The 26,971-nt window shown below is 42.8% G+C and overlaps 1 protein-coding gene across 7 annotated transcripts in view; it reads left to right on the top strand.

Moving 5' to 3' along the window:
• SUDS3 (SDS3 homolog, SIN3A corepressor complex component) overlaps nt 1–26,971 on the top strand; it is a 169,630-nt gene that overhangs the window by 27,516 nt on the left and 115,143 nt on the right. For 4 of the 7 annotated variants that reach the window (XM_073881045.1, XM_025889406.2, XM_073881047.1 and 1 more), the window contains exons 11-12: nt 475–559; nt 3,515–3,600. In XM_073881045.1, the coding sequence (XP_073737146.1) occupies nt 475–559; nt 3,515–3,600 (171 nt within the window). Of the gene's footprint in view, nt 1–474; nt 560–3,514; nt 6,885–26,292; nt 26,384–26,971 lie in introns of those variants that run through there. The other 3 variants (XM_073881048.1, XM_073881044.1, XM_025889407.2) reach the window with 2 other exon arrangements.

The raw sequence follows: 26,971 nt of genomic DNA, 5'->3' as shown, positions 1-26,971 counted from the left end.
GACTCTTCCTCAAATGTAAATTAAGACTCCTTCAATCATATTCTTTGTGGTGTTTTCCTTTCTTCCCCTTTTTCCTTTCTTTTTAAAAACTGGTGCCTTTAATAATACTGTATTATTGACTTAAAATTTGTTAAGAGCATAGCCCTTATGCGAAGTGTTCTTCCTACAAAAGAAAAAACAAATAATTCTGATGAAGAGGGCAGGAGGAGACTTTGGGAGCAGATGGATGTGTTCATGGTGGTGATGATTTCACGGGTGTATATACTTACCCCAGACTCATCGAGTTATAAACAGTAAATATGTATGGCTTTTTTTTTTTTTTTTTATATATTTTTTTTTTTTTTTTAAAGTTGCTAAAAACATTTATAAATTTTCTTTTTTTTTTTTTTTTTTTTTTTTTTTTTTTACATATCAGTCTTACCTTGATAAAGTGGCTAAAAACATATATAAACTTGTGTCTTGTTTTTTTGACAGGTACCACAAGAGCCAGGCCATCTATCTGGAGTCAAAGGACAACCAGAAGCTGAGCTGTGTGATCAGCTCTGTCGGAGCCAATGAGGTAGGGGCCGAACTTCCTCCCTGCTCAGGAGAGCAAAGTGTGACAAACCTGCAGTGCAGGTGCCACCAAGAACGTACCATGGAATCGTGTGTCCTATGTGGGTTAGGATCTCAGTTAGCACTTCCCGGCAGAAATTGCATGGAGACAAAAGATCTCCAAAAATCCCTTACTTTGCTTGACTAACAACTTAATGTGGATTTATATATTCCTGGTGGTATTGGTGAACTCCACATACAGCAATTGAGTTGGGAATGACTGAGGGAGACTACAGGAAAGAACAGAAGGCAAGTCTGTGTGATATCTGTGTGTTCAAATCCTGCTGCTTTATAAGGTACCTGTGTACCGGCCATGGAACTTGTTTGTGGAGCATACTCCATCTTTGTTATTTCTCTAGAGCTTTCGTCTGTACTAAGAGATTTGTTTTGTGCTGTGGGGATTTAATGAGGCACCTGGCCCAGGGTCTGGCACACAGTACGTGCTCAGTAAATGGATGCTGGCCGGATCTGAGCCACACGCTGCTCCTTGCCTACTGTCTTTATAATGTGACACGTCCTGTTGTGCCTCTCAGCAGTGAGCTGCCAGGCTCTGGCCCTCAGGTATTGGTTTCCTTGAGTCTCTCCTGTAGGATAGCGACTGGTTCTAAAGGCAGCTCGGAGGGTTATGCTCCAGGATAGGATGACTGGCAAGTGAGTTCTCCGACGGGCCCTTCATTAGGGGGAATGTCAGCAATGTGTAACTTGTATTGTTAGTAGTTTTAAAAAAGTTTAAAACTTTAATAGCTCGATTGGCTTGATCTTTTATCAGTCCACAAATGTCTGCAAAGAAATTGATTTTTATGTGTCTACCCTCTGTAACTTATTTGTGCCATTGCACAGTAAATCTAATGAAACTGGATTATGAAATAACTTAAGCCTCTTCCATTCTCCTAGCTTCCTGAATTGAAAATGCCCTCAAATGTGACTAGTTTGCGAAATGATTGTTTACTCAGAAGTTAGGGAGAGCCTTCCAGATAAATGAATGTCCTTTCTCTCTGGACTTGGGGTCTGTGAGTCACCCCAAGCCAAGTCAGAACCAGAACAGGGGATCTGATGGAGAGACCTGCTGTTTTTCAGCAAGAGGTGTTGTGACTTCACAGCAGAGCCCTCGTGTCTGGCCATGTGGTCTCCTAGGACCCAAACCTAACTTCACAACCAGCGCCTCATCCTCCTTGGTGACACCTTAAGATTTTTCAGGAAAAATAGAAATGCAAGTTACATTTTTTCTCTCTGTTGAAGATTGTCATCCTTTGACATACTAGAGTGTCAAGGAGGTCTGACAAGAAAATAGTGACACTGAGACATTTCACCTGGAGGGGAGAAGCCTCAGTACATCAGAGGCATGCAACTCTGGTGATGGGAAAACATTTCTCACTTCTTGGGAGGAGTTTAGCTGGTTTTTCAGGTCAAATCCTAAGTGACACTGGAGCTAGTTGGCCTTGGCACAGCCTGACTCCAGGCACATTTGTTGGGTGAGTCTGAGGCTGTTGGTGACTCCCCACTTCAGCCACTCTTAGAGTCATTTTTCAGTTTAAAGTGCTTCTGCAGGGGTGCCTGGGTGGCTCAGTCGTTAAGCATCTGCCTTCAGCTCAGGTCATGATCCCAGGGTCCTGGGATCGAACCCTGCATCAGGCTCCCTGCTCCACGGGAAGCCTGCTTTTCCCTCTCCCACTCCCCCTGCTTGTGTTCCCTCTCTTGCTGTCTCTCTCTCTATCAAATAAATAAAATCTTAAGAAAAATAAAGTGCTGCTGCAAGGTCCTTAGAGGTTCAGCTTCATGTGAGGTCTTTAATTTTAAACCAGTGTATTTGACTTTAAAGTCTCTCTGTTGCTAAACAATCACATTAAAGGAATTGAGACTGAGAACAAACACTTTTAAAACCTGAAAACTGAATGGGGGAGGGAGAAGATAGGTCTGTAGACTCCTACTTGCATATGTGGGTGAGACGCAGAACTTAAAAGAATCATGCTTTTGGCCCCATCTGATTGCACATTAATTAAACGGATGAAGAACAGGTAAGAAGAGCCAAAGCCGGGTTAGTGGACAAGAGCAAGCGAGGGGTTTGAGAGCAGGCACCAGGATTCCCATCGGACAAGCTGACTCAGCCGTTCTTTTCTATAAAATGGGGTGAAGATAGTACTTCATGGGGTTCTAAAGATGAAAAAGCTCAAGTGTATCAGGTGACTGAGGAGGTGGCTTTTTCCCAGTCCTGGCCACAGAGATGACACTTACCGAGTGCCCTCGTCTGCTTTTGCGGTCCCCCTGCTGCCAGAGTTCATTCTCCATTCTATGCAAGAATGCATCTGCCCTGTAAAATGTCAGACATCTGATACCATCTGTGGGAAAAGGATATGCTCAGGAGGGAAGGGCTGTCTTAAGCTAATTTAGCCTTCTGATGATCCTAATTGGGCCTTAGCTCACTCATGGGCTTTTTTTTCCCTTGTTATTTTTTCCTTCTTTTTCTGCCATGACCATTAGCCTTAATTGCCAGGAAACCAGAGCAGTGAAAGACTATGATATGGAAGTCCCTTGGGGCAAGGAAAATATTTCCAAATTTGATTGAAAGTTTATATTCATGAATATATGTATTTTGAATGTTGATAATGCTGTAATCAAACCAAATGAAAAAAAAAAAGGTCCCTAAGATCAAGGCAAAAATAGAACCTGAGATCACTGTGCTTTCCATTTTCTTAATCAGAGGTGCGTGAGAGGGAGGAAGGAAGGAGAAAGGAGGTCCGGGGCTGATGCCTGCTCTACGCTAGAGGTTTCCTGTGGGTGGGCCCCCACGGCCTGACAGGAGGAGGTTGCCACTTGTCCGCCCACACCTCATTCATGCAGAGGTTTTGATGCTCTGGAAGATTTGCTCCTCAGTATTCGCTGTAGCTGCTTTCATCTTGTTCCCTTTCCTTCTCCCCTGCAGATCTGGGTGAGGAAGACAAGTGACAGCACCAAGATGAGGATCTACTTGGGCCAGCTTCAGCGCGGGCTCTTTGTGATCCGCCGGAGGTCAGCGGCTTGACTTTCTACAGTGTTCTTCCCTTGACCTTTTTTCTGGAGTGGTTTTTGGTTTTGTTTTCTTCCCAATAGAAAGTTTTTAACCTGGGAATTGCTCCTTGGCCTTGGAAACTGGGGAGCGCTGTTGTGGATTCTGCGAGGCGCTGTGGTGGCAGCCACTTCGGTCTTTGCGTTGCTCCTTCCTGCCTCGACCTCTTCCGACCAGCCGTCACCATGAACTCTTGATTTGGGGAGTGTTGCGAGTTCGATTTACTCATTTCTTTTTTTTTTTTTTTTTTTGCTTATACTTTGTCTTTTTTTTTTTTTTTTTAAAGCCTCCTTTGAGTTTGAAGGGACTTTTTTTTTTTTTTTTAATTGTCTGTAGGTCTTTCTACCAGGAAGGGATACACTCTACATTGCATTTTCATGTTTTGAATCTGATTAGTGGATCACGTAGCTCTTTCCCTTGTCGAGCCCAATTCACTGTTTCCCCAGAAGCTTGGGGCAGAGGTCCTAGCAGAAGGAGATTAATTCTCCTGGCTCTCAGCCTTCTCTGAGAAATAAATGCCTTGTGTAACATCTGGCATATGCCATCCATTCCACTGGCTGAGCGACAGAAAAATTTGCCTGGGTGGCTACGTGCACTGAAGTAAATGGGGTTGGGGGGAGGGGACATCTCATGCTCCGAAATGTGCTGAAGGTACTGCATTTTAAATGTTATTTAATGCAAGTGGTATATTTAGACGCATTTGTTCTAGCTCAAGCTGGAACAAGGGGTCATTTCAGAAGTTTTTGTTTCTAATTCATTTCTGTTCCCTGCCCCTAAGGAAATGAAGTGGTACCTGGCTCAGGCCAATTATCTGGGTTATCTGTTGTGGGTGGGGAGGGGAGACTGACCGGGCAGTCATCAGTGATCTGTAGACTCTCACTTAAAACTCCACTTGCGCACTCTTGTCGCTGAGGCTGTTACTGCACACGGACTGTTTCTCGAGCCCGTGGAGCTTTGTCGTCACCCCAGCCTCCCAGGAGATCTGGCCCACGCTGAAGACAAAGGAGCTCTGCCGTGGCTGCCACTCACCGAAGGAATCCTGGGGAAATGGCCTTCCCTGCACTCCCTGCCGCCTGCCCCTCATTTCCAGCCTTGGAGAGGGGATTTGTGGTTTCTAAGCTGCCACCATAGGATATGTAAAGAATTTGGGGTTACAACAACTGTTAGCCTCTCTGTGGGAAATCAGTACACTTTATGCATCTTAGGAAATCTTTGTACGTCATGCCCTCGGTCTCGGGTGATTCTCTTCGTGTCGTCTCTTGACGCATATACCCCAAAGCAAGTTGGGGGGCCGTGATAACAAGTGAATCACCTTGTAAGTCCTGGCTTCAACAAAGACCAAACCTTACTGACTTAGAGTCAAGACTTGTACAGATTTTTGTTTTAATTTATAACCCATTTTTTTTCTCTTCCCCCCCCCCCCCCCCCCCGGTGTTGGAGTCTCCTTTAGATAAGAGAGTAAATGATGCTTGTTTTATTTAGAGTTGCCTGGGTGGGTGTTCTGTACTGCTTCTCTGCCTGCAGCCCCCACCATGATGATTCCTGGGGTGAACCAAGTCCACAGTAAACAGGGCCTTCCTCTCTTGTTTCTTCTTGGCAGCTTTTGCTCTACGAGAGGGCCTCTCTTGCTGTAATTGTCCCCGTGGTGGTGTGTGTGTGACGTCCCATAATAGCAGTCTGTTCTCCGTTAGTGCCCTGTGATGGAAATTTAGTTATAGTGTATGTAGTCATCAGAGTGGGTTTTTTTGAACGATTGTCTTACTTGGCGTCCTAGCAGTACACCAAAGTTTGTTGTTGTGTTTTTTTTTTTTGGAAAGCCTTGTGTTGATAACTACTGGGGATTTCAGCATCAACGCAACAAGTTGCCTTTTTTTTTTTCCCTTGCCTTCTCTGGTGGCACCTTTGTGCTTCTGTGAAGTAACTGTTCATCTGAAGACCAGAGAATCGGCACTTTGGCTTCTTCTCTTCTGTAAATTTTAGGGTGATGAGGCCGTGCTCTGGCCTTGACCACATCACTGCCTTCTCCTCAGTACCCTCACAATCCGTAATCATGACTGTGGGAATGGGGGCAGGTGGGGAATAGACTTGAGACACAGCACAGTAAATTGTACTCCTAATCCCAGAAGACTGAGTTTTTTATTTTATCACCCCAGAGATGAAAAGCCAGCAGTTCAACCCCTCTAGCCGGCCCCTGTGGTGACCAGGGGTAGCAGAGCCCCCTTGTTAGGAGTCAGAGGTGCTTTTGTGGTGGACAAAACAGATTTTGATATTCCTGGACTAACAAGGGGCTGGCTTTTAGCCCAGGTGGCCATTCTCATTCCAAAAGGTCTTTCTCTCTCACCAGACCATAGAGTACCACGTGCATTCCCAAATTCAAACCGTTTCTTGCAGATAATACTTTGAAAAAGGTTGGCCTAGACAACTCTTAGGAAGAACCTGTACATGTGTTAATCTGATCAAGAACTTGCACTTGGGTTATTCTGATCAAGAACCTGTATGTGTTTTTTGTTTGAGGCACCTGCCTCAGTCTTCACAGTGTTTGCTATGGATGTGTCCCAATATTTATTTTACCTCCGCTTGGGGGCTTTATGTTGCCTTCCCTACCCTCTGACTCCCTCTCCCAAAGCCAGTGTCCTCTTGAACAATTTCCAGATTTCTGTAGCCATACCAAAGCCAGGATGTTTTCATTCGTTTGGATACCAGTATTTATGGATCTCTAACTACCTAACTTAATTTTTTTTGTTAAACTCCGAACTGGGGCCAGTATAAGATCCCAGAAGCTGATCTGCAAATCAAGCTACTTGTATTTGTGTGTGAGACCCTGTGTTCAGGATTGGGTGACTTTTCTAAGAGAAATATTGGGGGTGGGGTGGGGTTGGTTGTGGGTTTTTTTTTTTTTTAACCTAACTTGGGGGTGGGGGGAATCCTATTTTTACAGTATTTTTGTTTTTCTATTAACATTTCCTTTTAGCCTTGAATTTTTACTAAATTTCCTCCTGACTTAAAAATCTTGTTCCTAATCTGGGAATTTGAAATCTTGGTACTTAATGTTACACCAATTTTTCCAAAGAGTTCAAACCAATTAAATACCAGTACATGGTAAAAATTTGCAGCCCTTTCAAGCAGCTGGTGGGCTTTTTATATATCATCATTAACTGGTATCATTAAATGTTCTGAGAGGTGAATGTAAAATGTAACAAGTATAGGTTTTTTTTTTTTTAATAACAATAAACTTTCAAAGAGAAAACCAGCATGTAGTCTGTGTTATATCCATTGACTTGATAAATGATTGAAATTTATTTTAGGTGTTCCCCCCCCCCCCCAGCGATTGTGGGGAAAGGAAAGAGGGAGGGGTATTGGCTTGTTACTAGATACTTGCTTGTTATGAAGAGTAAGCTATGGAATGATGTCAAAGACAGGCTCTCAGTTTTGTAAAGAGCAGTCTAGAAGTGTTGACCCATAAATGTGGTGTACTCTTACTGGAGAAGATAAAACAATCTCATTAAAAACTGAGTCAATAAACTTGACTTTAGATAGGAAAAACAAGGTAGACTCGTGTGTTTGAGGAGGATGTTGTCATTTGGTACTCTAGAGCACTACTTTCCAGTTTTACCAAAAAAAAAAAAAAAAAACACAAAAACAAAACTGGTAATTCTACAGCTCCCTGGTGGGTAAACTGAGGAGGCTGCTCACTGCCACAGGTGATTGACCTGGTGTGCTCACAACCTGAGTGTGGCATGCCCATCGAGAAGGGCTGCTCTGTGCTTTGGATGTTGGAGAAGGGCAGTCACTATTTTTAAATTTTTTTTTTTTATTGTAACGTAACATTTGTACAGAAGAGTGTTCAAATCTTAATTGTAGAAATTGAGTTTCCTCAAAGAGAACGCGTCCATGTGACCATCATCTAAATAGGAAAGAGCACGGCGGACACCCACAGCCCCAAGCGGGCTTCCTTCCGGTTGCTGCTACTCACTAGGGTAATGGCTAGCCTGACCAGTTTTCTGTATTTTCATCGCCTTAACCTTCAAGCTCTTGAGCGGCTGGGCCCTTCCATAGTTGTTCGGAAGAGCCAAATTCCTGGTGGAGGCTAGGAGCTGGCTGGGGATGTGAGAGCTGGTAGCATAGGACGTGGCGAAATGGGGGAGGGGAAAACCCTGCAGGTTAACCCTGTCACCTTCCTGCTTGTTGCCAGGGCAAATGGGACTTGCCCTTCATGTTAATATCCACCTTCGCATGAGTTCTTTATGTATGTCAGGCACTATACTAAACCCTTCACGGCCGGCGTTCTCTCATTATCCTTGTAATCCGAGTACTAATATTCCCAATATATTAATATAATTTGTTTATGTTATATTGTTGATGTATGTGTTAACATAGTCATTCTAAGACTTAATTCTCCCATGAAACCCAGAGCTCAGCACTGTGCCTGGTCGTAGTAAGCACTTGGTAAATGTTGTCCAATAACACTGTTGTAAAATGATGTGCAGAGATAGGCAGACTGGTGAATAATAAGAGTGCCAGCCCTAGGTGCTGTGCTCTTCACTTGTATTGTCTCATGCAAGCCTCATGACAACCCTGGAGAGAAGACTGTTGTTACTCCTGGTTTTCAGAGGAGGAAACAGATTCCTTTAGTCACAGGAAATGGTTCAGTAATTTCTCCAAGGTCACACGCTGAGTTGCAGAGTCCCAAATCTTTCAGATTCCAAGCCAGGGTTCCTAACCACTGCACCGTGCAGTCTGTTCCCAGCCCCCTTTGTTAAAATTGCATCCAGCATTTCCACCTTTCTCCAGCCCTTCCCTGGGAGTTTGTTTTTATCTGCTCTCGCCTCTTACAGAGTCAGAGAGCACATTTTAGAGGTATAAACACTATTATTTGCCAGGACCCTTCCCCTGCTGGGTAACTCCCTTGGTAATGGAGCAGAGAGAGTCCCGGTTGCTAGCCAAGAGGCTACTTTCCTCTGAAACAGCACGGGCCAGGAGTTCCTCAGTTCTAAAACCAAGGAACCATTTAGAATGTAAAGAGTGCACTGTCTTGATGGAGCCGACTTTATCTAATAAGCAACATGAGAGCCTTTGGAGGAAAACGTGTCTTTTTTTTCCCTCCCCCAGTTCACTTTCTTCCTGCCTGCCTTTCTTGTCATTTCTAAGGCAGGAGGGGTGGGAGCCATTGAACCGATTTCTAAAAATGTAGATGGAGAGCAGGACATCATGCATCTGGCTGACTGCTCTCTGGATGTTGGTGGACACCAGTTCAATGTCACCCGCTTTAGACTGCCAGCTCAGCTCCAGCCAGCAAGGTGCATAACAACCGAACCCAGAGTTTGCAGTCTTTGGAGAGAGGCAGGAATGAAAGCAATTTCCGGTCTCTCTCACTTGTGTTAGAGACTTCCCAAATCCATCTTGGGTAAAGCTGAGCACCTTTCCTGCTTTTAAAAAGGAAACAGTAGATGGAATGCATTAGAAACATGGGCACCAGCTTACTCTCTTTGGACATAATAACATTGTGAGAAATATATTAGCTTTAGGAACTTTAGTGTTTACCAGAATAGATATTTTTGTGAATAACTATGATTATTAAGACCAAAGATATGTATGTTTAGGAGGATCCCTGAGGGAGTGAGCGCGATAAGATAACAGCATAGGTACCTAGATACTTAATCCCTTTACCCATTTTCCCTAATCTGTGTTTGCTCAATTCTCTGAAAGATACAGATCTATAAGATAACAAAATTCACTTTACTGATACAGGAAGACCAATAATCCAAATCTGAAAGATTCTCTCCCCTGTTTTTCCGAAGCTGGAGACTCAGCAGATGCTCCCTGTCTGTTGGCATCACCCGTCTGCCTGCCGACGGTGTGAGTGGGTGTGGTGTCAAAGTAGGCAATATTCCAGAGCCCTCTAGGAAAGCAGTGCCCATAGGGAATAAGCAGGTACTGAAGGTGGAAGGACAGTGGCCTCAGGTTGGCAAGTCCCTACAGATAGTCGAGAATCACTTTTATTTCAACACTGATTCTTTTAATAAGTATTTGAGTTTTTACTGAGATGCAGTGTGGCATAGTGGCCGTGTGGCAAAGCAAAAGCTTTGGAATCAGTATTTGAATCCAGCTTTGTTGCTTCAGTTAACTAGCTGCTGTGTGACTTTCGGCAACTTAATTTCTTTTTTTTTTTAAGATTTTTTTTTTTTTTTGAGACAGAATGAGAGAGAGAGAGCACATGAGAGGGGGGAGGGTCAGAGGGAGAAGCAGACTCTCTGCCGAGCAGGGAGCCCGATGCGGGACTCGATCCAGGGACTCCTGGATCATGACCTGAGCTGAAGGCAGTCGCTTAACCAACTGAGCCACCCAGGCGCCCCATCAACTTAATTTCTCTTAACCTCAGTTTCCTCGTCTGTTAAATAATATCCACCCAAGAGCGTGCTTTTGAGGATTCTAATATTAATGCATAGAGCACTTACTATGTGCTAAGCATTTTACCCATATTAACTTACTGAATCCTTATAATGATCCTCTGAGGTAGTTACTATTACAATCCTCACTTTGTAGTCAAGGGAATCAAGAAACAGAGGTTAAGTAACTTGCCCAAAGTCACACAGCTAGTAAGTGGTAATCCAGGATTCTGAGCCCAGTTTCTGTAGAGTCCCTGCTCTCATTCACCATACTGTGCTTGGAGGGGTATGTAACACAGGACTGGCCTGAGAGCCCAGGCTCTGGGGACTGTCCCTTCTATTGTCAGTATTGCTGCCATCTGTCTGTTCTCTGTCCTTGGATGCTAATCTGCCAACTCCTAAGAGACCAGAATGATTTCAGGAAGCTAGTTTAGCGCTGACAAACTATGAAGGTAAAGCTGCCAGCTTTAGAGATCATGCTAAGCATCTACTCCTACAAATGGGTTGGAGGGCCCAGGGCGTTGGGTTGAGGAAGATTCTGAAGCCCAAGTTGGGTAGATTGGGAGGAGTGGCCTAATCAGTTAGCTTTGCCATGGGCAAGGGAGCCCGTTTATTTGCCATCCCTGATTTAGTTTGACCCCTTGATTTTGAAGTTGAAAACAGCTGAGGCCCAGAGATGGTAAATGATGTGCCTAAGTTCATATGGCCAGCTCTAAACAGAGAGGTGTTGGGGGTCTTGTATTCATAATCCTGGTGTGGCCACTCCTTAACCCAGGGCATTAACTTAATGTCTGTGTGCTTCAGTGTTCGGGCACACTCATCCCAGCGTGCCTGGGATTTTTCTGGTTTTAGCTTTCATAGTCTTGCATTGCAGGAAGCATCTCAGACCCAGGCACACTGAGACAGTTGGGCACCCTGCTCCGTTTCCTTCTCTGTAAAGTGGGGATGAGAGTTGCCCTTTTGCTGTGGAGTTGCTGATTCCATGGATTAACTGAGTTCTTATGGATAAAGCACTCACAAGTAGCGTTTGGGACATAGTAAATCCTCAGTACATGTTGGTTGTTTATGGTTGTTCTTGTTTTCATTGGAGCAGAGGGTTCCCGCCGCAGAATAGGTTCCTTCACTGGAACTTCAGTGTCATCCCACACCTTGCCATGATCATTTGGTCACCTGGAGTCCGTTGCTCGGGATGTTTCATCTTCTACTTGAAATAGTAAATAATCATGAGGTTGAGGATTGACGTAGTTACTGCATTCAATCCACATGACATTTATTGAGTAGTAGTGTAGGTTCTTTTGGGGGAAGCATGGTTCCTTCCCTCTGGGGCACTGAGGATGGACAGCCTGGCTTGTCAGTCATCCTAGTTCCATGGAACAGGGGCTACGTTTGAGGCGTGGAGAAAGTGGGACGAGGGCATAATAGCTGCTGACATTTGTGGAGCAGGTGGCTAAGCGCTTCACGTGCATTATCTCTATTTGTGGCGCCCTCTGGATTTGTTGTTACATGTCTGGGGTTTACAGACCGGGAAACTGAGGTTTAGAACGATTAAGAAACTTGTCTCCAGTTCACCCAGCTTGATTCCAGGACAGGTCGACGCTGACCCAAATCTGCATTCTCATGAACCATGAGTGCTTTACACTTTCTTCTGAAAGAAAATAAAATTCAAGCTTGGCCTGAAAGCTGAGGCAGGCCTTGAGCAGTGTCTGTGGCTGGGAACAGGAATTGCAGACGGAGAAAATGGCTTGAGTAAAAGCAGAGGTGGGGGGTGGGGCATGTTTAAAAAGTCGAGTAAAAGTGTGCGTGTTCAATAATAAATCTGGATGAATGAGCTTTGAACTTTAAAATCCGTTTGCTCCCCAGCCCCGTATCTTTTTGTCCTTCCACACTTTTGGTTCACCTTCCTTTCCTTTCTGCTTCTGTCCTTTTCCCCCTTCCCTGGCCCACCCCGTTCCCTCCTCCCCCTTTTATATCGCCAGTGCGGTGGCTCGTGGCAGTCTTGGAGTGACGCTTTCCAATTTCACACTTACATGCTCCCGAAAGTATTCGTAAACTAACTCGTATGTAAAACCAATAAAGGGCAACAGCACACGTTCCTGTTAGACAGTAATTTTGTTTGACTCCCTTTCTTCTGTCTTGATCACTCATCTTCCTGCAAACATGGTGCTTTGACCTTACCACAAGCAGAAGTTTCAGGAATCCAAGCGTGGTGGCGCTCTTGTCAGCGTATGAGTAATAGGAATGCGTCGGAGTTCGTGCTTACGGAGCACTTACTATGTACCTGGACAAGTGCTAAGTACTCTTTGTACATTACCTTTTTTAACACACTCAACCATGTGAGGTGTGTCTTGATTCCCATTTTAACAGATGAGGAAATTGAGACTCGGAGGAGAAAAAGCTTCACCTCTGCATCACATTCGTACATTTCCTTTTCCTGTTGGCTTCCCCTATCCTCACATAGACTGCCGGAGTTATAAAGGACGCTTAGTTGTCATCTGAGTCAACCCCCCTCTGTTTTTCACACTTGGAAACAGATACTGAGAAGGGAAGCAACTTGCGTAAGATCACACTGCTGATTAATGGCAGAGCAGAAACTAAATCCAGGTCTTGAAAGCAACTCTTCATTGCAACAGTTGAGGGAAGACCCAGGCTGAGGCTGAAGGGCATGGAGATAAGATTTGGGTTTGAATTTTAGCTCTGTGGGTTTACAAGCTGCGTGATCTTAGGCAAGTCACGGAACCTGTGTGGGCTGCAATCTAGAAAATGGGGATGATAATGACAACCACCTTAGCAGTTCATTGTGAGGATTAAATGGGGTCATGTAAACAAAGCAGCCACAACAATGACCCTCATGCTTGAAACTAGCCTGGCTTACTCTATCGCTTTAGAAAATACATCCCCCGTTGCCAGCTGCCCATGTTAGGGGCCATTGTTATTTCCGGAGTTCTCTGCCCCACCTGCCCCCATTCCAGTGTGCCTTGAGGCTAAGCCCACATTAACCTTCCAAGGGTGCCCCTGCCACTGGCCACAAACCTTGAAATTCAAGACAAGCAGATGTCCAAGCATCTGTTCTCCACCTTATTAATGCCTCACTAGAGAAGAGTTTGAAATTCTGCCCCCCACCCGCCACTGGCTGTGTTTGAGAAACCACTGGCCTGTGAGGGAGGGCAGGGACTCGGTCTCCCCACCCTCCCCCCAAGTCCCCAGGCACACTTTATTTTTTTAAAGATTTTATTTATTTATTTAACAGAGACACAACAAGAGAGGGAACACAAGCAGGGGGACTGGGAGAGGGAGACGCAGGCTTCCCGCGGAGCAGGGAGCCCGATGCGGGGCTCGATCCCAGGACCCTGGGATCATGACCCCAGCCGAAGGCAGATGCTTAATGACTGAGCCACCCAGGTGCCCCTCCAGGCACACTTTAAATGCTTATTGAATGAACGATTGACTATTATCTCCTTATTTCTCAGGGCAGCGTTTTAATTTCTAAGATCAAACTAATAACATGCAGTTTAGAAATTGAAGGATTCTACAAAGTTGGCCACAGAATACAGTAGTCTCTTATTTCCTACCTCATTTCCCCTCCCAGAAGCAATCATTGTACCTCTTTGAGCTGATTATTTTGGTATTTCCCTTTTAACTCTGCTTATTATTAATGCTAGATATTTCAGTTCTGTGCATTCTCTATTATTCTGACCATGGCAGTCCTCCCCTCCCGCCCAATATAGTTATTTCATAATTTTGATCAGGTCAATATTCAGTGTTTACATTATTATGGCTGTGTAAACTCTAGTCACAGCTGAGCCCTATTGTAAAGTATGATTGCTTTTTTCCCCCCCCCTTGGCAGCGTTCCTCACCCCCCCAGGAGTTAATAATTGTCTTGTATTCTGTTGTATGCTTGGTTTCCTAGGTGCTTCTTAGGAATTCAATCTCAAAGCCTTCACCAAGGCTTTAAATTCCCTTTAAGACATTCAGATACTCGAGGTAGATTTCATCACCTGGAAAAAGCTTCCTGCCCTGGGGACTTCTGATCTGGTTGCCCACTCTGGACTGGTCCCTCCCGACCCGGTCTGGCACATAACTGTCCCGCTGGAGTCTTCCTTCACCACCATCCTGGGGCTCCTCTGTCCCTCTTTGGGCTTGGATCTCTCATTCTCATTTCCTTTGTCTTCCTTTTTCTCTACTGCCCCATTTTGGCAAAATGCTTCTTGCAGTAACTTACTAAGCATGATTAAAAACACTTTCATTCTGTTCTCTTACTTCATTGATGGCTTGGCTGGTATAACTACATTTTTAATTCCCAGAATTTAAGCCCATACATTTCCAGAATTGAAAAGGCCCACAAAGCACTTAGCACTTAACTATATTTCAGCCAGCCCCTCCCTTCTTCAGCCTTCATTTCAAGAGGTTCCATGTACTGGTAAATTCATTATTCTCAGGTTTCTTTGCTGTCAGTTTTAAGATTCAGGTTTTGTTTTATTTTAATTTACTTTCCAGCTTCTAAAATCTGGTTGTTTCCTCTCCAGTGTTTTCCATTCTGGTAGGTTTAATTCTAGCTTGGAAATCATTTTCCTTCAAGATTTTGAAGGTATTGTTTATTGCTGTCAACTTCCGATGTTGCCCTGGAGAAGTTGGAAACCCTTCTGATTATTTATTCTTTGATCTATTCCCCCCAGCTTTGTTGAGACCTAATTGACATTGTGTCGGTTTAAGGTGTACAATATGATCTGATGTACGTGGATATCGTGAAGTGATTACCACAATAAGGTTAGTTATCCATCACCTCAATAGATGTACCATTTTTTTTTGTATGTCGTGGAAACTACTCTATCATCTTTCGTGTATACGGTACAGTATTTATTAACTGTGGTTACCATACTGTCCATTACATCCCTAGGATTTATCTATAATTGGAAGTTTGTACCCCTTGGCCACCTTTATTCTTTTTCTCCACTCCCCACCCCGCTCCTGCCTCCAGCAACTACCAATCTACTCTCTCTCTGTATGAGTTTGATTTTTTTAGATTCCACATATAAGTGAGATTAGATAGTATTTTTCTTTCTTGGACTTAACATCACTTAGCATACTGCCCTCGGGGTTCATCCATATTGTTGCAAATGGTAAGATTTCCTTCCTTTTTTATGGCTGAATAATATTTCAGTGTGTATATACCACAATTTTTTAATCCATTCATCAACAGATATGGGTTGCTTCCATGTCTTGGCCATTATGAATAATGCTGTGGTGAACATGGGGGTACAGATATGTCTTTGAGACAGTGGTTTCATCTCCTTTGGATATATACCTAGAAGTAGAGTTGCTGGATCACATGGTAGTTCTATTTTTTATTTTTTGAGGAGCCTTCATACTGTTTTCCATTCCCACCAACAGTGCAAGGGTTGCCAGAATGGTTCCCTTTTCTCCTTATGTTCGCCTGTACTTGTCATCTCTTGTCTTTTTGATTATTCATTTTAATAGGTGTGAGGTGGTATCTTGTGGTTTCGATTTTCATTTCCTTGATGATTAGTGATGGTGAGCAACTTTTCACATACCCATTGGCCATTTGTGTATCCTTGGTGATCTGACTTTTTAACGTCTCTGGAAGCATGTAGGATCTGTGGTATTTTGAAAATTCATAATGATAGGCCTTATAGTGGGCCCATTGTCCTAAGCAGTTAGCTTTTTCAATTCAGGAAACATGTTCTTCAACTCTGAGAATTAAAATACACGTAAACACACATATACACACACACACAGACTTTTTTTTTTAAAGATTTTATTTATTTTAGACAGCACACACAAGTCGGGGGGGAGGGGCAGAGAGAGAAGCAGGCTCCTGGCTGAGCAGGGAACCCGATGTGGGGCTTGATCCCAGGACCCTGGGGTCATGACCTGAGCCAAAGGCAGACGCTTAACCAACTGAACCACCCAGGCGCCCCCCACACACGCACTCTTCATGGATATAGTTACCAGCCTCCAAGATGGTGCCCATGATCCTTGCCTCCCAACAGTCATACCCCGTGTACAGTTCACTGTCATTATTGGACCAGGGTTGGTCTCTGTGACCAGTAGCGTACAGCAGAAGTAATAGTAATTCACTTCTCAGATTAGAGTATAAAAGACACAGTGGACACAGTGACTTCTGTTTGGCTGTGCTCTCTCTTTCTCTTGGATCACTTGCTTTGGGAAAAGATAGCTACCATGTGAACAGCCATATAGGGAGGCCCATGTGACAAGGATCTGAGGCCTTCTGCCAACAGCCAGCTAGCCACTGAAACTTCTGCCAATAGCCATGTGAGTGAGTCACTTTGGAAGAAATCCTCCAGCCCCAGTCTAGCCTTCAGATGAGACTGTAACCCACCAGACTGCTTGACTGCAACTTCATGGGAGACCCTGACCCAGAACCACCCAACTAACTTGCTCCCAGGGATTCCTGACCCTCAGAACCTGGGTAAGAGAATAAATGTCAGAAATTACTGAGTATTTGGGATAATTTGTTATGCAGCAATAGATAATTAATATAATGGGTGATTTTTTTCCCCCTCCATTTTCTCTATCCTTGCATTCGGGGATTTCTATTACTTGGATAATAGATTTCTCATAACAGTCTTCAGCTTTTCTTTTCTTTTGTTTCCTGTTTTCTCTTTGTCTTTTTACTTTCTGTTCTGGGAGATTTCTTTCACTTTATCTTTTAACCTTTCTATTGAGTTTTACTTTGCTTTTTCATTAAAAAAATTTTTTAAGAACTATATTAGTTTTCTGACTTTGTATCCTTTCTTCTTTTTAAAGAGTAGTACCCATTTCTAGAGTTCTTTCATCCAGAGACCTTTTGCTTTCTCTAGAGAAGAAACCTCTGATCTTTTGCCAGGTTGGTCTCTTGGCAATTTTGCTGCTTGAAGTAGGGAAGCTGATCTGAGGAACTGACAGCTGTTGCTTTTTTTTTTTTTTTTTTTAAGTTTTCATTTAAATTTCAGTTAGTTAACACAGTGTAATTTTAGTTAGGTGTACAGTTTAGTGATTCAACACTTCATCTATCACCTGGTGCTCATTGCAACAAGTGCACTCCTTAATCCCCATTGCCTATTTACTCCATCCCTCAACCCATCTCCCCTGTGGTAACCATCACTTTGTTCTCTGTAGTTGAGAGTCTGTTTCTTGGTTTACCTCTGTCTTTTCACCTCCCCCCACCCCCACATGCTCATTTGTTTTCTTAAATTCTACATATGTGTGAAATCATATAGTATTTGTCTTTCTGACTGACTTATTTTGCTTAGCATAATACTTTCTAGCTCCATCCATGTCATTGCAAGTGGCAAGATTTCATTCTTTTTGGTGGCTGAGTACTATTCTGTTTTATCTGTATACTACATCTTCTTTATTCATTCATCAGTCAGTGGACACTAGGACTGTTTTCATAGTTTGGCTATTGTAGATAATGCTGCTCTAAACATCTGGTGCGTGTATCCCTTTGGATTAGTATTTTTGTATTCTTTGGGTAAATACCTACTTGTGTGATTGCTGGAAATTGACAGCTTTTTAAACTGAATTTCAACCAGTCTCACTGCCTTCACCCTCATTTCTAGAGGTATCTTCATTTCTGATTGGGTGTTGCTAATCTAGGAGTCTTGGCTTTCTCCACTGTTAGCTTAAGATTTTGGGGTGTGTGTGTGTGTGTGTGTGTGTGTGTTCTACATTCAGCTTCTGCAGTTTGTTTTTTTCTTCACCTATTGTCTCCATTCTGGTGGGTTTAAGTCCTTAAAACAGAGCAAAACAAAACACTTTTATAGTTGTTTCAGTGGGGATTTCATGGAAAAAAGAACAGATGCATATACTTACTCAACTTTCTTTACCTTCACCCTCATGGCTTGCCCGCCCCCACCTGTCTCTGGGACCTTCTGTGACTTATTCAGCGTCTTCAAAATAATGAAGGGGACATTGGCTAGCTCACAGTCACTGTGGTCCTGAGGTCATAATCTATGAGCAAGTGCAGTGGGAACACTAGTAGGTCATTTCCAAATAATCAGTACATTCTTATCACAAAGCTGCTAGTTTGTGTCTGAAAACCTGTCAGTGGCCTTTAACTGCAGACTTTGACTTCAGAACTAAGTGTCAAGATTTAAGAGGACGAATTTACATACATGCACCTTGAAGGTCCAAATGTGTGTATATAATACAGTGCCTATGGGTTTATATTGCATATATGTGCACAAATAGACATCATGAAAATGAGCCTCCTTGCCAACCAAAACCCACCTTCAGACTGTGGGTGAGTTGAGAAGCAAGAAAAATGTTTAGCCTAAAGTATGTTTAAATATTCATGCTGTCTTCAAAGCAAAGCTGTTGGGAAAGACTAAGCCACCTGGAACACAGCTGTGATAGTACAATAAGGCATCTTGAAAAATCACATCGTGTCATGCAGGGCAGGGAAGAATATTTAGGTGACCTAGCCCAGGCCCCTGCTGCACACTGTAATAAAAACTATTTTGGATATGTCTATTATTAGCAAGATCAGATTAATACTTAGAGTATAGTACTATCTTGCCAGCTTGAAGATGATTATATTTCGGGTTATATAATTTATTTGGGATAACAAATTCCATTTATTTACTATCTGTCTTTCCTCGTGTGATAGGGTTTTCAAGATGGCATTTATGTGGCACACTCATCACTGCTTTCCCCTTGTGCCCCGGGAAGACATTACTAATCAGTCTTGGCCCTCATTCTCTTTAGGCCCAGATGTGAGGACTCAAGAATCCTTTCTACACAATGCTCCTTGCAGCTACTAGCGGTTGATGTGTGGAGTGTAGTGGCAGGCTCGCCAGATGAAACATTTTGTAAACCATTTCTTGTTGGTCTTTTATCAGCAATCTCAGTTGGATACGCTGTGGTTCACATTACTGGGCATGGTCCCTCCAGAGCCGACTAGGATAGAATTTTCACTTTCCTGGGCTAAAATCACTTCAGCAATTTTGCTTTTGTTTTGGGGATCTCACCTACCATGATCATCCTGAGTTTTGATTTTAATTCCAAGAGTTTAAGTGCTTGTGCACTCGGTTTCTTCAACTGAATAGCACACTTTATCCTGTCACATGCCATCATCTTTTTACTCTACACCAGGGGTCAGCAAACCATGACCCATAGGCCAAATCCAGCTTGCCACCTGTTTCTGTGAATAAAGTTTTATTGGAAGTTTATGTCCTATCCATGACTGCATTTGCACTAAAAGGGCAGGGTTGAGTAGTTGCTACAGTGACTGTCTGACCCACAAAACCAAAAATATTTACGTTCTTGCCTTTTACAAGAAAAAACTTTTGCCTCTCAGCTGTTATCTAATATTTTCTCCAGGGTGTATTCAACTCTTTTACAAACCCACTTAATTATGGTTTCATCCAGTCCACATTTATCTATTGTACTCACAAGGCTCTCCTGAGCAATGTTAAGTGCTCATTGCTATTCAGACATGCTGATAACAACACTTTCTACTATTTGTTGAGCACTTACTATAGCCCGGGCAGTGCTAAGCACTCTACATAAATTGAGTGAACAAAAGGAAGCAAATGGCTTGGCATAGTGCATTGCATAGGGTAGGTGCTCAATTTTTAATTTTTACAGCAGCCCTATGAAGGTGTCATTAAAGAGTAGCTTACTCAGGGTAGCCAGGCCAGTAAATGGCAGAACTAGTGTCCAACTCAATTTGGACTGGTTCTACAACTTGTGACCTTTCCATTGAACCTTGTTGTCCCTTTCTACTACATTTTTTCTGACTTGCCAGTCTGGTAATCTGTCAAGTAATTTGAATAATGGGCACTACATATATAAAATGTATAGGTGTGGATGGTATAGTGTATTATCTCAGATCCTCCTAACATACAGGCAGGTTGGATATTATTCCCATTTTACAGTTGAAGAAACTGAGTCTGAGAGAATGTCATACAGATAGTAAGCTGTTTGCTGGCACAGTTCTAAGTTAGTATGAATTAAGATCTTTACACCTCACTGCTATGATAGAAAACTATGGTATGTGGCTGTTCAGCAGTTTCTACAATACATATTTATAGAGAACTCACTTTAAACCAGGTACTGTGCTCAACCCGTGATACATTCTTTTATACAATGAATAATTCTTCTAAATGCTAATTGTCTAATGTTTGTTTTTAATTTAGTGTACTTGATAACAGATATTTGGGGTCACATTCTCAACTCTCCTTAAAAAAATTGAAATCTAAGATTTTTTTTTGTACTTTGATTTCCCCATCTGTGAAATGGGAGAGAAAATATGTTTTTTTTTTTTTTTTTTTTTTACATCTTCCAATTTTCTGTTTCTAAAATTTCCAGCAAGAGAGTTGGCATTGAATAGAGATGGCAAAAAGGGAGTCTCTGGGTAGGATCCAGCCTTTTGGCTTTTACACAGTGCATTGTAAGAAATTGTGAATTAATTTAAAAATTCTTAGATTAAGAAATTTTTGAGCTTCTAAATAATGAGATAATTTTACAAGACAGAGTTTGTTGCCCCACATGGACACATGGTTGGAGCTGAGTAGAAGCTTCTCCCTTTAGACAGAGCACATGCTCTCCTGGTAATTAGTCCCCATCATGCTATCGTTTTCCGAACACTGAAGGCATGTTAGTTCTTTTTTTTTTTTTTTTTTTTAATGTTCATTTAGCCACTGTATAATACATCATTAGTTTTTGGTGTAGTGTTCAGTGATTCATTAGTTATAATAACACCCAGTGCTCATCACAACACGTGCCCTCCTCAATACCCATCACCCTGGCATGTCAGTTCTATTTAACATGTCCCATTTTAGGGGTGCTTCGGTGGTCCAATGGTTTAAGCATCCAAATCTTGATTTCGACTCAGGTCATGATCTCAGGGTTGTGAGATTGAGCCCCAGTGCAGGGTCAGGTTGTCCTTCTCCCTCCCTCTCTGCCCCTCCTCCTGGTCATGCAGGCTCTTTCTTTCTCTCTCTAAAATAAATAAAAAGTCTTTAAAAAAAAAAAAGGTCCCATTTTAATCATTTACTTTGCTCTCTCTCTGATCTTTGTAGACAGTTGAATGTGTAGCTTCATTCAGTCAAGCAGGAGAGATTTCAGCTGGGTATAAAGAAAGAATATCATCTACAAGGTGAAATGTGTTTTAGAAACTTGATTGAACTGAATCGATAGAAAACCTTCACTCCCTGGTTTTATGTATTTTGAAGGAATTATATTTAAATCCAAATAGGACATTTGAAATAAGAATAAATGAAAGGAAAGCTATTTTTTTAAAAAATATTTATTTGACAGAGAGAGGCAACATAAACAGGGGGAGTGGGAGAGGGAGAAGCAGGCTTCCCACCGAGCAGGGAGCCCGATGTGGGGCTCAATCCCAGGACCCTGGGATCATGACCTGGGCCGAAGGCAGATGCTTAACGACTGAGCCACCCAGGCGCCCCGAAAGGAAAGCTGTTTTTAATCTACACACATATGTAACTATAGTCTGTGGTGTCTACCTACTTATTAAGGGCAAAATATTACCTTTGTAAAGTTATGGGGGAACCAGAATTATGTTCAGATCCCAGCGAGGCGTACTGAGAAGCTGCTGGTACCTTGGACAGCACCATCCCACTTCTTTGGCACATGTTCTTTGGCAGGGGAAATACCGTACTTAGCTCACTTTTAAATTCCATCCAACTCTGAACTCTTCCTTTTTAAATGATTGTCACTCCTCTAAAGGGAAATAAGAGAATGGGTAACTACCAAAATGTCTGTTCTTCAGGACGGTTTAATTATTTCCTATCTATAGTTTTTTGATTTATTTACTGCTTATTTTAAAAGACTGAATAGTGGCAGGGTTTGTTTGTTTGTTTGTTTGTTTTCTTTCTCCATATTAAAAGTTAAAAAGCATTTGCTCTTTGCTTTCTGCACTCCTGTTTCAGCAGTGTCTGGAACATAGTGGTCAATAATGCTCATAGAGTGAACGCATACTTCTCCTATGGTGACATTTATAGTGACACATCTCAGTCACAAAAGGTATGGCACTAATTGGAAAGAGGTAGAGTGTTTGATCCCTTTCTGGAAACTATGTTTTGTTTGTGCTTTCTGAAATAGGTTACATTACCTCCCCCTGGCAGCTTTGCTCACTAGAATGAGTAATATAAGAGAATCCAATCCTAGCATCTTCACCCACTCCCAGCACACACACACACACACACACACACACACACACACACACACGACAGAGCAATTCAAAGTGTACTTCCCACAAAATACACAGCACATGTCATCAGCACCAAAGTCATTCCTTGAGTCTAGGTCCTGGCTCAAACTTCACATTTCACAACTCATTCTTTGGCAGTAAACTGGCAGCACTTAGATCTTGTGAGGCCGAGCAGAAATCTCCTTCCCCAGCCACAGTGCTCCATATTAATATCATTTCTCCTTAAAGCTCTTAGCACTTACTCTCTGTACTACTCACTTAGCAGGTAATCATGCACATCTCTTGTTCTTTTATTTAAATCTGGTATTTAACCTTTTCTGTATTGGTTTCTTTACCTCTTTTCTAGATCATATGCAAATCAGGTATAAGGAAAGGTACATATTAGTGTTGTTCCCTGTGCATAGCAAATCTGTTTCTTACTTTATCCCAGAAGTATGCTTTGAGACAAATTTGGGTCCAGTTAGCTTATTTGTGAGGTGATCCCTTGTAAGTAAGTGAGGAAGTAGGAAAGTGAGATAGGCAAAGGAAGAAACACAGGCAAAAGGGTGTGGTAGAGAGTGGGTTACCCCAGTGGGCAACTGCACCATGCTGCCGGGGACTTTCTCAGTATGGTCCAGCAGAAATACAGTGCAAGCCACAAATGCCAGCCACATGTATAATCTTAAATTTTCTAGTAGCCACATTAAAAAGAGAAAATGACTGAAATTAATATATTTAATTTAACCCAGTGTATCCAAAATAGCACTTCAGTATATAATCAGTGTAAAACATTATGTGTTGGTTGATTGAAAATCTCTGGATTCCGGCCATGGCAGCCTATTTACCTTAGTTTTGCTGTCAGAATTAAGGACTGTCGTATGTGGTTGTATAGGATGAGCACTGCATAACTCTAGGGGGGCACCACCCACCTAGGCTTCCATAGACTGCAATATGCGTGGCACCTTTAAAGTTGTGCAGTGCCCAACCTGCATAACTCCTCATGTGAGGGCTGGCAGCCTGTTACCTCTTGACCATAACTGTGCTTATCACTTTGGGGAAAAGAATGTAAGATTGTTAGAGCAGACATATTCACTTGGGCTGAGCTACAGTATTCTGTCTTTTAAGGGTCACTAAACATTTCAAGCACCGGACACTGTTTCCTTGCAAGCCAGCATCATGACTAGTCAGCAGAAGCCAGCACCTCCAGGGCCCTGCAATCACTCTGAAGGAGTCAGCTTCACACCCACTGCTAATTTTAGCATGCAGTCTTCAGAGGTACCAATGAGTCTCTTTGCCAAGCACCCTTACAGAGATGGGCTTGGAAGTAAATCGCCCAGATTGGGTCTGGGAGGTGGGAAAGAGCAAAGTCTGTGGCCCAGAGCTTCCTCCCCAGTGGTAGGCTTCCCCACTCCCTCTTGCCCCAACCTCCCTTTCTCTGCTGGGTTTCCCCACCTTGGTTACCCCCACAAGGTGTCTGGCTGCAAGTCTCTGAACTCTAGATGCCAGAGTCGGTTGCTCAGTCAAGAGGGGCTCTGAGCTGATTTCATTCCTCTCTTTCATTTGTTCCCCTGTGGTAGGCAACAGGCCATACAAAGAGAATCAAATTAGTCTGATTGGTAGCATCTAGGAAAAAAATAGTCAAAGCAGTGTGCAGGAAGGAAGTCATGGCATTCATTGAATACAGAATTGGAAAGCAACTCAGAAGTCAAGCATTCCAGCCGTTTCCTGTTAACAGATGATGAACGGGAGAATCAGAAAGGTTGAGGAGCTTCTTCAGGGTCACACAGGTTAAGTGGTGGAGGATTAGCTTCCTTGTGAAGAGACTGTGTCTTATTTACCTCCCCAATGCATTGTGTCTGGCACATGGTTAGCATTCAACAAATGTTTGTGGAATGAATTAGTGCATTTTTATAATATCCGGATTACTAAAGGCCAAAAATACATACATTTTTTCCCCCATGTATCTATGTAGTGCATACTTGTTGATGTTTGCAGATCCAGCATCCATTACCCTTCCTGCTCACAGGACCTCTGTCTGCTCTGCTGGTGGAGCCAGGTGATCCAAGTGTGGCCAATCAGAGCATTCTATTCCCCGAGCCACAGTGATTTGTTCAGTGGTCCGCATGTGATCCAAGCCAGACCAATCGTAGCCGATGAGAACTCAGTTCTGGGACTTTGTTTTGGCCTCTCATTAAGAGCGGGGGAGAGCCAACTTGAGAATGAAGCCCATATACAGAGGAAATTGGTGGGAGCTAGGGAGCGCAACACCAAGTTTTGGTGATGGCCTTTAAATACCAGTATCCATATGTGTCTGAAGCCAGTGTCCACACCTTCTTTTTAAAAAGCCAGTTAGGTTTTTATCATTTGCATCTGAAACCAAATGTCATGTAAACTAGCTTTGAAGCACCAATGAAGCAACCAACAGATTACTTAGTACCTTCAATATCTCCTAGTATTAGGGTGTTCACCCTCCTGTCAGCTCAGGGAGGGTGATCTCTCTCCAGCTTTATGGGATAAACTTTGATTAGCCTAAACAGTGTAGTGATTTTATTTTTTGGCCAATGATTATGTCAGGCCTGAGCACGTGATACAACTCTGGTGAATGAGACCCCGGGGGAAATTTGCTGTCTGGATGCTGGGATAGGTTTTCCTCTTGGGTGCAAAGAGGTAAATAAACTTTCATTACCTGCCTGTGGGGATATGATGATGTGCAGCAATCAGCTTGAAGCCATGAGGAGACAAATCTGAGGATAGGAGCTAGTGTGCCAAGTGTGGTAAAGCAGAGAAATAGAAAAAGCCTGTGTCCTTGCTGGTATTATTGCACTACTAAGCTTCATTATTTCCAGACATTTAAAAATGTGAGATGTATTATTTTTTAGCCACTTTTCATTTGCCATTGTTACTTGCAGCCAAAACCAACTTGATTGAAATGTGTTTTTTAAAATATATTTTTAAGTAGAACAGAGAAGTGAGAACTTTCAAATCTTAAAGGGAAGACCAATATGTAAAATAATTTTTTGGGGAGTTAGGACAACTAAAAGTGTTTCTAGACGTTGTCAAATGTTCCTTAGGCTGGCAAAGTTGTCCCTAGTGGAGTGAGAACCACTAAACTAGCATTACTTGCTTCTCAGCTGTTTTAGAACAGTAAGTTTGCTATATTGTTGGGATGGTCTTGAGTTTTTAGAAACAGAGTTACAGAAAATAACAGGACATGGAGGGGATGTGGAGAAATTAGAGTTCTTTGATCGTGGCTGCGGGGAATGAAACATGGTGCAGCCACTGTAGAAGACAGTTTGATGTTTCTTTACGAAGTTAAACATAGAGGGTCGCCTGGGTGGCTGTTAAGCATCTGCCTTCGGCTCAGGTCATGATCCCGGGCTCCTGGGATCAAGCCCCACGTAATCAGCAGGGACTCTGCTTCTCCCTCTCCCTCTGTGCACGCTCTTGCTCACTCTCAAATTAAAAAAAAAAAAAATCCTGGGGTGCCTGGGTGGCTCTGTCGGTTAAGCGTCTGCCTTTGGCTCTGGTCATGATCCTAGGATCCTGGGATCAAGCACCGCATCAGGCTCCCTGATTGGCGGAGAGCCTGCTTCTCCCTCTCCCTTGCCTGCCTCTCTGCCTACTTGTGCTTTATCTCTCTGTCGAATAAATAAATAAAATCTTTAATAAATAAATAAATAAATCTTTAAAAAAATAAAAAATAGATTAAAAAAAAGTTAAACCTAGAATTACCCTATGCTTCAGCAGTTCCATTCCTAGGTATGTCCCCCAAAGAGTTGAAAGCAGGGCCTCAAACAGATCTTTCTGTTGTAATGTTCATAACATTATTTGCCATAAGTAAAAGGTGGAAGCTACCCAAGCGTCCACTGACAGATGAATGGATAAGCAAAATGTGGCATATCCCTATAATAGAATATTACTCAGCTATAAAAAAGGGGTGAAGTTCAGACACAGGCTAACATAAGTGAATTTCAATGTGAACCTTGAAAACATTATGCTAAGTGAAAGAAGCCAGACACAAAAGGACGAATATTACATGATTCCATTTACAGCAGCCTCCCCTTAGTCGCAGTTTTGCTTTCTGTGGTTTCAGTTACCCATGGCCAACTGTGGCCCAGAAGCAGGAGATTCTCCTCCCCCCATATCGTCAGAAGGTCCATGTAGCCTGACGCTAAGGTCATGCACCTCACTCCATCTCGTAACACAGGCATGTTATCCTCTCCGCCATCCCAGGAAGAAGGGTGAGTTCAGTCCAGTCACATAGTTCGAGAGAGAGAGAGACACCACATTCAGAGAACTCTTTATTACAGCATATTGTTATACTTGTTCTATTTTATTATCAGTCATTGTGGTTAATCTCTTACTATGCCTAAGTTATAAATTGTACTTTATCACAGTTTTGTATATACAAGAAAAAACATGTATAGAGTCTGGTAATATCTGTGATTTCAGGCATCCCCTGGGAGTCTTGGAACATATCCCCCATGGATAAGGGGGGGGACTACTATATATGAAACACCTTGAACAGGCAAATTCATAGAGACAGAAAGTAGAGTAAAGGTTAGCAGGGGCTGGGAGAAAGGAGAATGGGGAGTTATTGCTTAGTGGGTACAGGGATTCTATTTGGGGTGATGAAAAATGTTGAAAACGGGTAGTGGTGTTGGTTGCACAACATTGCGAAATGTAATTAATGCCATAAGATTGCATGCTTAAATCTGGTTAAAATAGCAAATTTTGTGTTTTCTCTACGTGCTTTACAAAACATACATATA

This window comes from Callorhinus ursinus, unplaced genomic scaffold, assembly GCF_003265705.2.
Source record: "Callorhinus ursinus isolate GAN/ISIS: 27379988/994484 unplaced genomic scaffold, GSC_fseal_2.0 scaffold41, whole genome shotgun sequence".
In the NCBI taxonomy this organism is placed as follows: Eukaryota; Metazoa; Chordata; class Mammalia; order Carnivora; family Otariidae; genus Callorhinus; species Callorhinus ursinus.
This window is presented reverse-complemented; position numbering and strand designations above follow the sequence as displayed.